Source organism: Anolis carolinensis, unplaced genomic scaffold (assembly GCF_035594765.1).
Source record: "Anolis carolinensis isolate JA03-04 unplaced genomic scaffold, rAnoCar3.1.pri scaffold_9, whole genome shotgun sequence".
NCBI classification, from domain to species: Eukaryota; Metazoa; Chordata; class Lepidosauria; order Squamata; family Dactyloidae; genus Anolis; species Anolis carolinensis.
Window position 1 is genome coordinate 6222916 of NW_026943820.1, and position 17157 is coordinate 6240072.

General features: G+C 44.0%; 1 protein-coding gene across 1 annotated transcript; it reads left to right on the plus strand.

The window, feature by feature from the left end:
• The first annotated feature begins 194 nt into the window (after positions 1-194).
• On the plus strand, positions 195-17141 carry lrp3 (LDL receptor related protein 3). The gene is made up of 7 exons (XM_062961489.1): positions 195-403; positions 4566-4613; positions 6645-6783; positions 8380-8588; positions 9444-10530; positions 12363-12495; positions 12711-17141. Exons 1-7 carry the CDS (start codon positions 256-258, stop codon positions 13518-13520), a joined length of 2574 nt encoding a protein of 857 aa, XP_062817559.1. The 5' UTR covers positions 195-255; the 3' UTR covers positions 13521-17141.
• The last annotated feature ends 16 nt before the right edge of the window (positions 17142-17157 follow it).

Here is a 17157-nt window from a genome sequence, read left to right on the forward strand (position 1 = left end):
CGTTTTTTTTTTGAGAAAACGGGTTAAAAATTAGATCATCCCTCCCATCATCCACATTTGTGTCTCTGAGAGATACATTAGAATGAATGGCTTCTTTCGCTTGCGCTTGTCACTTTCTCTTTCTTCCCTGTGATCAGAGAGTAGGCGTGGCCTGAGGGAAGGGAGGGGCGTGACTATGGAGAAGCCCCGCCCCGTCCCCCCTCAGGAGTGACGCCATGCCTCTGAGGTAACCGCAGCGGCCATGGCGAGGGCGAGATGGGGGCGCCTAGAGCCGGAGCCGCCGTCGTTGTGGTTGCTCCCCGCCGGGCCCGGGGCCTGGAGGGCGAAGGGAAGGCTGCTGTGAACGGAGAGGAGGAGGAAGGGGAGCGCCCCGCCACCATGGCCGCCCTCTGGTGCCTCCTCGGTGAGTACCTCAACATAGGCCAGGCCTGGTCGAACTTGGGCCTTCCCCTGAGGTGTTTTGGACTCCAACTCCCAGCATTCCTAACCGCCTCAGGCCCTTTCCTTTTCCCCCTCAGCCGCTTAAGCGGCTGAGGGGGAAAAGGAAAGGGCCTGAGGCGGTTAGGAATGCTGGGAGTTGGAGTCCAAAACACCTCACGCGAAGGCCCAAGTTCGACCAGGCCTGACATATACAGACAGGCAGTTATTATGACAATGATTATGATGTTTGGATTGCTGTGAGTCTTCTGGCCACGTTCCAGAAGCATTCTCTCCTGACGTTTCGCCCACATCTGTGGCAGGCATCCTCAGAGGTTGTGAGATCTGTTGGAAACTAAAGGAAGGTTTATATATCTGTGGGAGGAAAGACTCTTGTCTGCCTGAGGCAAGTGTGAATGCTGCAATTGACCGCCTTGATTAACATTGAAAAGCCTTGCAGCTTCAAGATCTGGCTGCTTCCTCCTTAGTTGGGAGGTGTACTGAGGTACTCAACCTGGGGTCATCCCCGGATGTTTTTGGCCTACAACTCCCAGAAATCCCAGCCAGTTTACTGTGTGTATATATGTGTGTGTGTGTATCTATCTATCTATCTAGAGAGATAGAGATAGAGATAGAGATAGAGATATATATATATATATATATATATATATATATATATATATATATATATATCCTAGCTTTGCCCGGCCACGCATTGCTGTGGCTTATGGGAATCCTTTTTTGTCCAGGTGGAATAGCAGTGAATAGCCTTGCAGTCTCAAAGGCTGGCCGTTTTCTGGAGTAGCTGGAGCTGTTTGTTGTATGAACATAGAGGCATGGATGAGGGGTTGTGCTGCCAAGTTTAGTGTTTCTGGGATGTGTAGTTTTGTTGTTTTGTCCTAGGCCGAAATTTCATTACCCTTTTATATATATAGATATATATACAGTAGAGTCTCACTTATCCAACGTAAACGGGCCGGCAGAACGTTGGATAAGCGAATATGTTGGATAATAAGGAGAGATTAAGGAAAAGCCTATTAAACATCAAATTAAGTTATGATTTTACAAATTAAGCACCAAAATATTATGTTATACAACAAATTTGACAGAAAAAGTAGTTCAATACTGTTGTGACTGCGCCTTCGGGGATTATGGTTGATGGTGATGGAATTCGGAGAGGAAGAAAAAACCCTCGTGATAAGGGTTCACTGGAGGAGTTGCGCAGGAAGCGACTTAGAGAGCTATATGGGGGATCATCTGAGGAAGATTCAGATGGGGAGATGGATGCTGAGGAACAGGTGGTGGCTGGGGAAGCGGGCACTGAATGGGCACAGCCACCGGAGATGTCTGGGGATTTGGGGCTTATGGATACTTCTGAACCTGGGGTTTCTGCAGGAGCTGTTCCCAATTGGGATGCTTGGAGAAGGGAGGATGGTTCTTTAAGTGTTCATGGGGCTAAGTGTGGGCAGGATGATTGGGACTCCGACGAATTGCTAGGTACTCCAGATCCACGAGCTCTAGCTGTGTGGAGTTCAGACTCTGAGTAGATTTGGGACACCTGGTGTTTGGGTGTGAGTGTTTGGTCACCCAGGAGGAAGGGGAATAAAATGGGAATGTTTGGCCACTGCACTTTGTGTGTGGCAAGGTGTTGCTGAGGCGCCATTGGGATCTCTGTGTTTCTGGACTTGGACTGTGATTCGGATCTGCTGATACCATCTGGCTTGGCTCTCGCTGTGTCTTATCGTGGACCTGTTTTGGATGACTGCACCCTCTTCAGACTTTGGATTGAATTTGACCTGGCTTCTGTCTACGCCCTCTGACTGACGGCTACTCCCGGCTTCTGACTATTGGTTTGTCTTTCGGAATTTCTGCTGCCTCCTGACCTGACCTTGGATTCTTCTGACGACGGCTATTCATCATCCCTTTGAGGCTCTCGGCTTATCTGCACCGTGGAAGCAGCTTTACTGCTTTTCTAGTTTGTTTATTTTCCAGCAATTAACTCTATTTGTTTTCCAAAGCTGAATTGAAGCGTTATTTAGTTTTTTATTGAATGCCAGCATGGGAAATTAGCGTGGCTCGTTTTTGAGTTATTATTGTCCAATCTACTCTCGAAACACTGAAAAGTGAAGTGTTTCAAGGATATTTCCTGTGTTTATGTTATTTTTTGGCTTATCTTCGGAATAAACTTTGTTTTGTATGTTAACTGGCGTCTGACTCTTGACAAATACACAGTAATGCTATGTAGTAATTACTGTATTTACCAATTTAGCACCAAAATATCACGATATATTGAAAACATTGACTACAAAAATGCGTTGGATAATCTGGAACGTTGGATAAGCAAGTGTTGGATAAGTGAGACTCTACTGTATATATATATTAGAATTGATACTTGTAATGATATCCTAGGAGCCCCTGGTGGCGCAGCGTGTTAAAGCGCTGAGCTGTTGAACTTGCGGACCGAAAGGTCGCAGGTTCGAATCTGAGAAACGGGGTGAGCGCCCGCTGTTAGCAGCAGTTTCTGCCAAACTAGTAGAAACTTGTTTCTGCCAAACAAGCATGAGGAAGAACGAATCTGATTTTATGTTTGAAATGTATATTTTTAATTCATAATGTATTTTAATAGTTTTAACTGTTTTATGCACTGTTTTATATTGGTTTGTATGGGCATCTAATTGTTGCCACTGTTGTAAGCTGCCCTGAGTCCCTTCGGGTGAGAAGGACGGGATATAAATGTGAGAAATAACAAATAAATAAATAAATAAATAGTTTGAAAACATGCAAATGCGAGTAGATGAATAGGTACTGCTCCGGTGGGAAGGCAACGGCGGTCCATGCAGTCATGCTGGCCACATGAATGTGGGTAGAGCAATAGGCACCACTCTGGTGCCAGCCACATGAATGTGAATAGATCAATAGGTACCACTCCGGTGCCAGCCACATGAATGTGAATAGATCAATAGGTACCACTCCGGTGCCAGCCACATGAATGTGAATAGATCAATAGGTACCACTCCGGTGCCAGCCACATGAATGTGAATAGATCAATAGGTACCACTCCGGTGGGAAGGTAATGGCGCTCCATGCAGTCAAGCCGGCCACATGACCTTGGAGACGTCGCCAGACAATGCCGGCTCTTCGGCTTAGAAACGGAGATGAGCACCAACCCCCAGAGTCGGACACTAGACTTAATGTCATCGGAAAACCTTTACATTAACTTTATCTTACCAGCTGTTAGTATTCTGGGAGTTGAAGGCCAAAACATCTGGAGACCCACAGGTTGAGAACCACTGATATATACAATGACTCCACTAAGGTTGAAAAATCCACTAATTTGAAGACCTCTGTGAAGTTATTGCATGACAAGGGAGATGTTGACAAGCTGGAAAGCGTCCAGAGGAGGGCGTCTAAAATGATCAAGGGTCTGGAGAACAAACCCTATGAGAAGCGGCTTAAAGAGCTGGGTATGTTTAGCCTGCATAAGAGAAGGCTGAGAGGAGACATGATAACCATATACAAATATATGAGGGGAAGTGATAGGGAGGAGGGAGCAAACTTGTTTTCTGCTGCTCTGCAGACTAGGACACGGAGCAATGGCTTCAAACTGCAGGAGAGGAGATTCCACCTGAACATCAGGAAGAACTTCCTGACTGTGAGGGCTGTTCGGCAGTGGAACTCTCTGCTCCGGACTGTGGTGTAGGCTCCTTCTTTGGAGGCTTTTAAGCAGAGGCTGGATGGCCATCTGACGGGGGTGCTTTGAATGAGATTTTCCTGCTTCTTGCAGGGGGTTGGACTGGATGGCCTGTGAGGTCTTTTCCAGCTCTACGATTCTATGATTCTATGACTCTATAATTGCAATGGAGTTTTTACTGGGACCAATAGTTTAGGCAATTTCTTTCTATTTATTACAAGAAAACTGTCTCCTTTTATCATTAACAAACAATGTAACTCTATTTTGAAAAAAATATGAAGAAAGTAAAAAGTATAACTGAATTGCAAGGTGAATTTGGAGTTTATTGAAAGAACATACATTTCCCAACTGTATTTTGTCAGACATATTTACTGCAGCAAACTCGCTGCTGGTGTTTCCACTGTAGTCTACCAAAAAAAAAAAAAAATTCACCTTTTGTATTTTGTTTTCAAAACAGTGAATCTCTTCTTGTCTGGGAAAATTGAAAGTGCCGTCCCTTCATTAGGTAAGATAAAACTATCCTTCCTACATGTCCTGTAGTTTCCTTTTCTTGGTTGTTGTGAGTTTTCCGGGCTGTATGGTCATGCTCCAGAAGCATTCTCTCCTGACATTTCGCCCACATCTATGGCAGGCATCCTCAGAAGTTGTGAGGTATATTGGAAAAACTAAGCAAAGGAGGTTTATATATCTGTGGAAGGTCCAGGGTGGGAGAAAGAACTCTTGCCTTTTCTTTTCTTGCTTGATTGTTGAACGGTCATTTCCAGTCACCCAGTCTTCCCCCAGCTAGTGCTCTCTTATTGGGCTAGATATATGTCAGCCTGATGGGAGTTGTAGTCAACACATTTGGGGAGTTCTGAGGTGAGTGGGCCTGTAGCAAAGTATGATGTTATGACAAATGTGTCTTTGAAAAATTGGAAAATTATGTATTGATTTTGATATCATGGAGAAACATCAGACATTATTCCCTTAACCAGAGCTAAGAGACATGATGTTGAACTACAAATCCCAACAGAGGGAGTGAGGTATGGAAATGCCTGTTCAGCAATATCTGCTGGGTCCTTTCTTTATAGATAACTTTACAGTGCTGTAAAAAGAGAATGTTTTTCCACATCAATTATAGTTATTTTCAGGAATATTTTATATAAATGATGCCAAACTAGTCTCTGCCTATAGAGAAAGTAGTTTTTCACTGTAAATAGTGGGTCTTGCCATTACGCACTATTCATTTTAAATATAAAATTATAGAAAAAGCTGGAATGACCCTATTGATGTGAGCATAGAATAAAAAAGGAAGATTGCTGCATTTAAACAACTAATATAGTATAGTGGAGAAGTTGGTGAGTTCCAGATTCAAATCCCCCCTCATTTGAAAAATTTAATATGTGACTATCAGCCAGTCGTTCTTTCTCACCATAAAGTATCTCATAAATGTCATAAAACATAATGCATCTAAGGCACCGTTTACACTGACCATTTGATGCAGTTTGAAGCTAGCTCAACAAACCCTCATGTTAAAAGCTCATGAAAGAGAGCCCTTAATGTGCAGCAGTGCTCTGTGGTTTGTGTCGTCACCATCCGGGCCTCAAACTGGTTCCAGGATTTCCTATGTCATCATATGCACCATGAAAGCACTTTCTTCAATATCAGTTTGAAACTGTATTACATGATCAATGCAGATGAAGGCTAAGAGCTTAATAGGTGAGCAGTGTTAAGCATTCAGAAAGGAGAAGTGCAGTGGGACATGTTATTCTAATGTTTATATTTCTATATTATTTCCTGGAATTCTGCCCACTATTCTGATGTCATAGCCTCTTAGATATTGAACAGCTCAATGCCCATGTTTGTCAACTCTATCAGGCAATGAATTGCTGTCCCATTGTGTTGCATATGACAGATGGTCTGGATTTGGTTTCATAATCTATTACAGCTTGTGACATATCACATGCTTGAATCTTTTTTCCCTTCATACACCACGAATAAAAGCAGCTGAAATAAATAAAAATTGGCCAAGAAATACTGCAGTGTTCAAAAGTGTGTCTCTTTAGAACAAGAAGGATAACAGCTTTGGAAAACATTATATTAGGACTCTTCCATACTGCCCTTTATCCCAGGATCTGATCCCAGATTATCTACTTTAAACTGGACTATATGAGTCCCCACTGCTAGATAACCTGGGATAAATAGATAATCTGGGACCAGATCTTGGGATATAGGGGCAGTGTGGAAGGACCCTCCGTGTCTTATTTTTGCTTCTGATTTTCTCCTGATTGTTATTAAGTGCATCTGAGGATTTTCCATTTTCTCAGGGCAGAGTGCTGCAAAGTCTTTATCATGTTCTTTTGGCAGGCTCATTTAGAGCTATTGATCCTCTCCTAGATGTCTGTTGAACTGCATTTAATCCAGAAAACCAGGTAGTTTAGTGAAGGGGCAGAAGGAGCAGAAAAGGCCAAAGGAAGGTGACACTGCCAATCATTTTTTTAAGAGCAGAAGAATGCATTTAACTTCTGACACTTAGCGTTTCTGTTGTTTTCTGCAGCTGCTTGCAGCGGGAAACTAGAGCAGCACACGGAGCGCCGCGGGGTGATTTACAGCCCTTCTTGGCCCCTGAACTACCCTCCAGCCACCAACTGCAGCTGGTACATCCAAGGCGATCGCGGAGATGTGATAACTATTAGGTAGGATGAATCTCAGCGGGGAAATGGGTTTGTTAGTTACATCATTTTAGTTTGAGTGTGGTAGGCAAGCTGAAATGTATGTGTGAAGAAACTTTATTCTGTGCCTCTCTCAAAGAAATAAGTGTTTGTTTTGACTTCACAAAATTTATATTAAATAGGATGTGCTAATAGGGAGCAACAGAGTTGAAGTCAGTCAGAGGACTGCTTCATCTGTGAATAGGGATTGGCTGTCATGGGAGTGTAAGAGGTGCAAAATAAACGTTTTACTTATAAATACTAATAAATAAAGGCTCAATAAATAGGTCAGAATTGGAAGCCCTGTACAAGTCATGCTTTACAGTTTTGTTTAAATATGAATTATCGTTTCCATAGTTTTGTCTTACTTGATTTACTTTGTCGTGAAAAATGAGTGATAGGTATCTGCACATTGTTGGCTGGGAGTGGAATGCGATGTACAGATCAAAACTATCAAAATATATCAAATCACTGTGTGGCAGAGCTTGGGAAATGGCATTTGATAACCAAAGAATGCATATCCTCAACATTTCCCTCCCCTTTCAATTCCTGTAAAAATTGTTCAGATGGATTTGGAACATTTTGGAAATGAGCTCCATGTAGAGATATCTTCCCTTCTTTATTGACAGTGCTGTGGGGAACTACAGTGATGCACTGCAGATTTGTGACACCAAATATATAAGGTTTTTTTTTTCTGTAGCATTAGTATAACGGCAAGCCCCCAAACCAGAATGTTAAGCAATGTGAAACAAGACATATTTTGTCCCCTTCAGAAAATTAGAGAGAAAGGAAGACTTTTTAAAAAACAATAGCCAACTTTTCACAGTGAGAGATTACCTGCCTTGCCTTGGATCCCTTTCCTGCGGCCTTCAGAAGAAGGCACGGGACTTTTCTCATTTAGACCTATTTCTTCAGAAGAAGGCACGGGACTTTTCTCATTTAGACCTATTTCTTCGAGCATAATGCCAAGAACTGTGCTGGGAATGCAACCAGGGCCGCCTGACTTCCCACACTCTTGTTCTAAACCGTTAAGCCAAAGTTTTTAATGAGCTAATTAAGACTTCAGCTGTGTTCACAGTCTGCCTTCAGTGAGAGAAAGTAACAAAACAGCAGTGACTTCTCTTTTAATTGGTTGATACAGTTGCTATATTGACGACTTTCATCATGATTTCCCCTGGACTTTTATTGTATTTGCTGGCAGTGGAGGGAAGTTAGGTTTCCAGCTTTTGTTGGTTCTCAAATATTTGATTTAGGGCTGGAATCTTTTGTCCAGGTTTTAATGAATGATTAATCAAAGGAATGTGGTTGATTAATTGGGAGAGTTTTTTTTTACACAGTGGCTAAGGGGGCACCCTTTGTTTTCTAAACCCTTTGAGTCTGGAACAGGAGAGATCATATTAAAGCAGGCCTCTCTTTCCAAAGAGAAACACTCTGTGGTTAATGTTAGGCAGGTCTTCCAGAGGTCAACTTTAAGCAAAGTACTATATTGATTAGTAGAAACATTTATTTATTAAACATGTTTCTCTGAAGTAAAGTTGCACTTTTTCACACACACACACACTGGTTTCTTTTTCTTGGCAGTTTTAAGAACTTTGACTTGGAGGATTCTCCCAAATGCTCAGCCGACTGGCTGATGATCGGCCCGTCTTCCAAGCGGGAGGAATACCGGGTCTGCGGCTCTTTCATCCCACCTTCCTTCATCTCTGCAAGGGATCACATCTGGATATTTTTCCACTCAGATTCGTCGAGTTCAGGGCAGGCACAGGGATTTCGCCTTTCTTACATTCGAGGTAGGTAAAAACTGCCTCCAGCTTGAATTACTATACCAGTTATCCATTATTACTTGGCTACCTGCACTAATGTACTTTGTTCTAGGTCTGTGTAGGATTTGTCCTATTTTTGTTCTCCAAATAGCTTTATGAGTTTGCCAAGATAAAAAGGACCAATGTAGAATAGAGTGGGACTATGACTTCCGTCGGTCTGTACTACCATTGATACAATTTAAGCCCCTTCATCACAGCTGTATAAAATCCACATTGAACTGGATTATATGGCAGTGTGGACTCAGATAACCCAGTTCAAAGCAGATATTGTGGGTTACCTGCCTTGATATTCTGAGTTATGCGGCTGTGTGGAAGGGTCCTCAGAACCACATTGGTATTTTTGACAGCTGCATCACACAGCAGATTCATGTTCAGCTTGCAGTCTACTCAGGCCCCTTCCACACTGCCCTATATCTGCTTTAAACCGGATTATATGAGTCCCCACAGCCAGATAACCTGGGATAAACAGATCATCTGAGATCAGATCCTGGGATATAGGGGCAGTGTGGAAGGAGCCTAAGACTCCTAAGTTCCTTTCACATGAACTGTTTTCAAGTCTGGAGAGGAGATTATTTGGGTAGAAGAAGCCTAAGGAAATTATACATCAGCATAGTATTTCAGAGGATTAGTGTGGCCTGTGTGTTGGACACTGTAGATCAGGATTGGAATCCCCACTTAAGCCCTAAAAGCCTTGCCAGGCGACCTTGGTCAAATTGCCCTCTCAGCTCTAGAGAAAGGCAGTGGCAAACCTATTTGGAATTAATCTTGATAAGAAAACCCTATGCTTGCTGAGGTTTCTAACATTTGTCTCTCCTTTTGCAGGAAAAGTCGGCCAGCCCAATTGCCAGTCTGATGAGTATCATTGCCAGAATGGCAAATGCATCCCAAGCACATGGAAATGCAATTACATGGACGAATGTGGCGACAATTCGGACGAGAAGAACTGCACTGTTCCCCCAACAGAGCCACAGTCCAGCATCTGTCCTTCTGGAACTTTCCAGTGTAGCGGAGCCCATTCCACCAAATGCTTATTGAACGAATTGAAATGTAATGCAGTTAAAGACTGCAGCGATGGCTCTGATGAAGAAAACTGCCCCGATCTTTCCTGTGGGAAACGGCTTGGGAACTTCTATGGGTCTTTCGCTTCCCCAGATTTGTTTCGCTCAGATCACAACCGGGCGGATCTGCGCTGCACATGGTTCGTGGACACGCAAGACAATCGTCACGTTCTCCTGCAGCTTGACTTGCAGCTCGGGTACAACGATTACATCAAGGTGTATGACGGTTTAGGGGAGAAAGGGGATAAACTTATGCAAACTCTTTCATATCACAATAACAGGCACTCGGTCAGCCTGGAGTCCTCCAAGGGCCAGCTGACGATAGCATATCACGCCCGGTCAAAGAGCACCGGTCATGGTTTCAATGCAACTTACCAGGTAAAAGGCTATTGCCTTCCTTGGGAGCATCCCTGTGGCAACGATGAGGAATGCTACACAGACAAGCAGCGCTGTGACGGCTGGTGGCACTGCCCCAACGGCAAAGACGAAGACGATTGCCCCGCCTGCCAGAAGAACGAATACCCCTGCGAAGGAAACAGCGGGCTGTGCTATGCTTTACTCGACCGTTGCAATAATCAAAAGAACTGTCCTGATGGCTCAGATGAGAAGAATTGCTTCACGTGCCAACCTGGCAACTTCCATTGTGGCACCAACCTGTGCATTTTTGAAACGTGGCGCTGTGATGGACAGGAAGATTGCCAGGATGGAAGTGACGAGCACAACTGCCTGGTGATTGTGCCAAGGAAGGTCATCACGGCGGCACTCATTGGGAGCCTGGTCTGTGGGTTGCTGCTAGTCATCGCCTTGGGATGTGCCTTCAAGCTGTACTCACTGAGAACTAGGGAATACAGGTGCACATCGTTTCTTGTTTGCCTTTAGTTAGGTGGTTTTTTTCCTTTTGGCAAAGGATAGGATGGGCTTTTTGCAGTGCAAAAAAGGATTACAGATGTGTTTTACTATTAAGTAAAGGTAAAGGTTTCCCCTTACGTTAAGTCCAGTCATGTCTGACTCTGGGGGTTGGTGCTCATCTCCATTTCTAAGCCGAAGAGCCGGCGTTGTCCGTAGACACCTCCAAGGTCATGTGGCCGTCATGACTGCATGGAGCGCCGTTACCTTCCCACCGGAACGGTACCTATTGATCTACTCACATTGGCATGTTTTCAAACTGCTAGGTTGGCAGGAGCTGGAGCTAACAGCGGCCGCTCACGCTGCTCCCGGGGTTTGAACCTGGGACCTTTCGGTCTCCAGCTCAGTGCTTTAACGCACTTCGCCACCGGGGCTCAGTTTTACTATTACTTTTAAGAAAATACCATACCTAGTGGTAGTTAAAATAGCCAATGCAATTCTAGACTGTATTAATGGAAATAAAGTGTCTAGATCGAGGAAAGTAATAGTCACTCTATTCTGCTTTGGTCAGACTGCACCTGGAATACTGCGTCCAGTTCTGAGCATCACAATTCAAGAATTTTTATTTATTATTTATTTACAGTATATTATGCCCTTCTCACCCCAAAGGGACTCAGGGCCGATCACAGAACATATATACGGAAAACATTCAATGTTGTTAGACACAGATAAGACAGACAACAATACAGATAGAGGTATATAGGCATTTTCCATCTTCAATGTCCTGGAGGTTGTGCTCCAGGACATCAAAGGCCATGGGGGGCGGTGCGTGTGTTGTTGCTCCATCCTCCATGTTGTGAGCTCTGTTCACAGACTTCCTCCTTCGCCGGCATTTTCCTGGTATTTCCTTATGGTGCCATTAAAATACCTTCACGCTTAAGCGGTATCTATTTATCTACTCACCACTGTTTTCAATCTGTTAGATGGGCAGTGAGCTGGGCTGAAGGTCAGGTGCTCACCCCTGACCCGGACATCAAACTGCCAATCTTTAAGAAGGATATTAAAAGGCAGGAACATGTCCTGAGAAAGGCAGCCAAAATGGTCAAAAGGTCTGGAAGCAACCTAGAAGCTAAATTTTTCAAAATCCAGTTATCACCGGGACAGAACATGAAATAAAATCTTCTGAAGAGGGGCACAGACAGCAAAGGAAACTCCACAGGAGTGTTCACCATTCCCTTTGCTATCCAAATTTAAGAAATATATATATTTGACTGGAGTTACACTTAAAAAATGCACCTTTTTCAATTTACAAACAAATTCGACCTAAGAACAAACCTACAGAACCTCTCTTGTTCGTAACTTAGGGACTGCTTGTTTATGGGGCCCCAGACACTGAATCGGGCTCACATGGCAGCCTGATTTTCAAAGTCACTTCCCAGGTGGTGGTGTCACTTCCCAGTTTAGTGGTGTTGCTGCGCATGAACCATAACAGGACACAAACACGCATACATAAATAACACCCCGGTGTTATGTCTGTTGACAGACAGCAGTGACACGGGAGGAGGAGGGGACAGGAGGAGGCAGCCACCCGCTGTCTCCCAAGTGTGTTTAACCCAGGGGAAAGTCACATTAATCCAGATCAGCTCTATATAGCATTTAGCTTCCACCGAACGGATCCCACCTCATACTGATCTAAGTGTTGTGATGTTGGTCACCTGTGAGTAGCAACCTTTGTCATTGCTCCTTGGGGCATTGGCAAATGCAAAATTAAGAGATTCTGCTGCTCTGTCCCTTTTATTTAGATTTTATTGTTTTCTTCCTCTCCCTCTGATTCCAGGGCGTTTGAGACCCAGATGACCCGCCTCGAGGCAGAGTTCGTCAGGCGTGAAGCTCCTCCTTCCTATGGGCAGCTGATTGCACAAGGGCTCATCCCGCCAGTAGAAGACTTTCCTGTTTACAATGCCTCACAAGTAAATGACACCAGTTATAATGATATACCATTCCATTTCAATGCAGTAGGATTTGAGAATGGATTTCCGTACAGTACATTTGCTCAAGATGGCATTTCCACTAAGTGCAGTGATGCCTCTCCATTGTATGGAAATTTGCAAGGAAGGAATGCAGTTTTTAGAGGGATATTTTGATGCTAAAGACAGAAAAAAATATTTTTCTTCTTTTATTGCAGGCTTCTGTTCTGCAGAACATCCGGACAGCAATGAGGAGGCAGATGCGGCGTCACTCTTCTCGGCGCAGCAGTGCTTCCCGCCGGCGCCTGGGCAGGTTGTGGAGCAGATTCTTCCACAGGCCACGGGCGAGAGGCCAAATCCCGCTTTTAAATCCCACTCACACTTCGCAGACGGTGCTGGGAGACGGCATCATCAATCGCACAGGTGGGGCAGCTGCCCAGAGCCCCTCTTCGCCTTCTCCTGAAGGACCTCATATCGAAACAGAGACCTGCAGCCCTCACAGAGGGGTCCCAGAATCCGAAAACAGCCGTTTGCCTTCGCAACCTGAAATCACAGGTCCATCGTCCCCTTTGGGCATTTTGCCAAACCCTTGCACGGCCGCCCTGTCGGAGCCAGGCGACGGATACAGTGACAAGCCTTTGGGCTCCGAGGACGCTTCCGTTGATGAAGTTGGAGAAACCAGCAAGGTTGACTCAGGAAGAACATTTAGAGACCCTTTATTGGAAAGGGTGACAGAAATGCACCAGCATGTTGGGTCAACATCAGGCAGAACTGTTGCCGAGAGCAGGAATCCCAGCAGGAATTGTTTGCGGAGCGAAGAGCCACGTCGGCTTCCTTTTAAGACGTGGGAGTCCATGTACTCTGACAGCCCAGTGAATGTCCCCATTCAGGCGGATGGGCAGCACACATATCACAGTGAACCTCCAGGCCTTCACTCTGCTTGCAGCCATTCCATGGAAGTGCCAATGCTAGAATCCCCTGTTCAGGAAATCAGCCCCAGTGACGACGAATCTTTGCTGGTTTGCTAATGGAATGGTGCTGGGTTCCGTCACAGGCCTTGTTAACCTTTTGCATTGTATTGCGATAGTACATCATCCATAACCACCTCCTTGTTGTCTCTGTTATCACGCTACCTTGATCACCAGGGGAGCAGCATATAGTCAAAATTAAATAGGAGAAATTTGGTCTCTGCAGCTGAGCCAAAGCATTGAAATAAGCATTTTTTTTCTTCCTTTCCAAAAAAGCATTTGCTTGTAAAATGCAGGGTGGTTTGCAAAGGAATTGTTTGGAATCTCTTGCCATCTGTAAATCTCCCTTTGGTCATCTCTAGTAGGTGGCTAGCGTCAATCAAATCCCCAGGGCCCTTCAATTGTGTCTTGAGTTTTCGTGACACAAACTGTTGTGCTCCAGCTAGAGCCCACTTTCAGGCCATGGATTGGCAGATATACCTGCACAAGGATAGACAAAAATTTGGTTCCATTGAGCAAGACAAAGCCCCACTTGACATTATTAGACTGCAATTCCCACCATCCATTGGTCACAGTGTCAGGCTGATGGAAGTTGGAATACAGCAATACCCAATGAACCATGTCTTCCTCATCCCCAGGATAGAGAATAACAGTGATAGTAGAATTTCTTTTTGCCTGTATGTATCTACCATTGTTCCTCCAGATATAGTTGCCTATGCCAGGTGACCTCTCCGGCACATTGACTTTACTTTATATAAATGGTTACCAGGAAGGAAAGTGGCCCAACATAGGAATGCAGAGGAAGTCTTCATAGCTATTACATCTGTTTAGTACAATGGGGAGCTGAAATGATATTCCCCAAACAACATCCCTCACTTATATATCTGATCTGTGGAGGTGCGCATGCACAGCCCCCAAGTAAGGATGCATTCTCTTAAATCTTGTTTCTTGTGTTTGTGAGATCGCTTTTGGAGATCAAAAGTTAGCTTTCGGCTTCCTGTTCATATATAAGCTGGAGAGGAATCAGCTGCAGGCAAAACAGGTGCCCGACATATCATAATCACTGTGACTTCTCAACTGGAGATATCCAATTATTGGCAGTTTCAAATACTTGTTTAAGTTAAAACTATGTTTACGCTGCCTAGAGTAATTCATTTAATAGGAAAGTGAGCTTGTGAAGCATCACTTCCTCTGATCTTGTCTTTACCTCCATTTTTTAAAAAAGTTTCCATTAATTTGCTAGCTCCTTTCATAATGCTGACTGTAGAGATAAAATCAAGTAACGACATCCAGAAAAAAATAACTGTTGTCTGGTTACTGTGACACCTGAGATTTTGTTACAGAGGTTTTACTTTGGCCAGTGCTGTATAGTTTTACAAGGGTGTTTGTTGTAGGGCTGCTGTTATGCGCAGCATCCTTTCTGACCCGTTGCCCACACGCACAAGAAGTTACCAGTGTTGGTGAAAGCAGAGAAATGCTTGCATGCTTCAAAATTGCCGTCGCTCCGTGAGGAATTGGCCAGTGCTTTATATTAAAGATGCCAATTGTCAAGCTGACAGTCTATGGTTTTTGTATTAGTTAATTACTGGAGGTCTTTAGGGTTTCTCAGAAAGTTTTTCTGTGGAAAACAAAGATCATAAGTGGTGCAGAAACATGCCTGAAAGTCAGTGGCTTGCTGCATGCATCACATCATGGGAAGCAATGCTTGCTTGCTATGTAAAAACCAGCCTGCATGAGCTTTGGAGTGGCAGGGCCCTCCTATGTACTAGATGAGTAGAAAACCAATGGCTGCTTCTCATTTCAAACAAACTGCTCCTCCCTGTGACATCTAGACTTGGAACACTGGTTTCCTTAAAGTAAAGCCAGTGAACAAACCATGATATCAAACCAATTTAATATCTTCTAACTAAAATGTATGCAAACCAGTCCCCAATAGCTACATGTTGGCATGAAAGCAGAGGTGCCGCACAAGCCAGAGGTTTGCCACAGTGTTTTCATTTGAGATCTGGAATGGTTGCTGTATTAACTAACTATAACTATGCTTTCTTGTTTTCAATTTGCAACATGGTCCACAAGGGCTTTGAATTCTGCCCAGATTTTTATTCTGTGTGTGACTTAATCCTGTCTCCTCAGACTTGCCACTGAATGATTTCTGTGATGCAGATTGTGCAAGAGCTTAGTGGTGTTGAAAGCCATTGGAATGAGCTAAAATTGCTGAAACAACAGTGTCTTACAAGAATAACTGGCATTTCCCCCCATTTTGTCCCCCCCCCCCCCCGCCCCTTCCCTCCCCAGTAATAGTGGCTTCTCTGTTGACATTCATTATTTTGAAGGTTAGCGTTGTGGAGTCTCTAAGTACTATATGCAGATGGGTGCCTTTAGCTTTTTAAATCTCATCACATACAGACATTACTGTAACTGTCATTGCTAGAACACGACAGTACCGCAGTACTACAATGCAACCTGTTTTGCAGTCTTTGTGTTGTTCTAACAAACCTTGGCACTTGCTGAAGCCGGTTCTTAGAGAGATGTAGTTATCTCCTGATTGAATCCCAGGCTCTTCTGGTAAGGCGATGTCAGAAGTCATGTAGTTTGAGCAGACCATGATTTATTTCCACCTGCTATGGCAGGTGTTGCACGCAAAGAAGGTTTCAACTGATGTGAACCATTGCTTGGTCTGTTCTGAATAACAGTGGATTGCCAAGGGTTCAGACAAGCCTTTCCAGTCCCACTGCCGGTTACTTTTGTGTGGGGAACCCGGCAATTCCCATCCATCCTAGCCATATGTACCTCCTTCCCTGTCATGCCACAATGTAGTTGCTCCCCAGCTTCTGCATGCACGCACGCACCTTTCCCGCCAAAGTTTGGATTTACTTTTGTAAGGATTTCTTTGTGGCGCTGTAAGCCAAAACATGCTGGTCTTTTTTGGCTCTAGCCTTTTGCCTTTGAAGCCATGCCACACTAGACTGTAGCCACTGAGAACTTAGGTGAATGCGAACCCAAGGCCCGGGCTGAACGAGGCCCTGCTTCTTTTAGGTAAAGATGGGTGGAATCTTCATAGGACCACCTTCAACATGTGCAGCTCTGTCCTTCTGGCATTTGGCTTTGTAATGTGCGTCTTGTGCCACGCCAATAACCTCTTAGCCTAACGTGTGCATCCTGACCGTTAATTCTGTTGTCATTTTTGCTCCGCTTCTGAATTTTTTCCTTTAGGACCTTCACTGCTTGTTTTCAATGGCTGTGATGTGCTACGCTGTTTTGGCAGCTGTTTTGCAAAGTGCTGACTGCTTTCAGTGGTGTAAGCAAATTCCTTTTCAGCATATTGTCACTTAAGAGGGGAAACGTTGTTAGAGTAATAATAATGGAATGATCAGGTGCGCAGAGTGGTCCAGAGTGCCTGAAAACGCCTTGGTCTCTTTAACTTGGATTTCCTAACCGAAAGTTAAATGAGAATTGGAATAATTTCCATGGTTTGGATGCAATGAAATGGTTGGGTGAATTAAGCAGGGATGGTATATATTGAAGTGTGCTGTATCAGCAGAATACTTTTTATTGTAAAATTCAGAGATGTAGTTTTGTTTTTTTAAAATTCCCTGCAATTAGCCATGAAGTTTAATATGTGTCAACAATCTTTCTGTTAAAGTTCAAAACAAAGATTAATAAAACTAAACTACGGCTGTTTTCCTTTGTGTGTCAG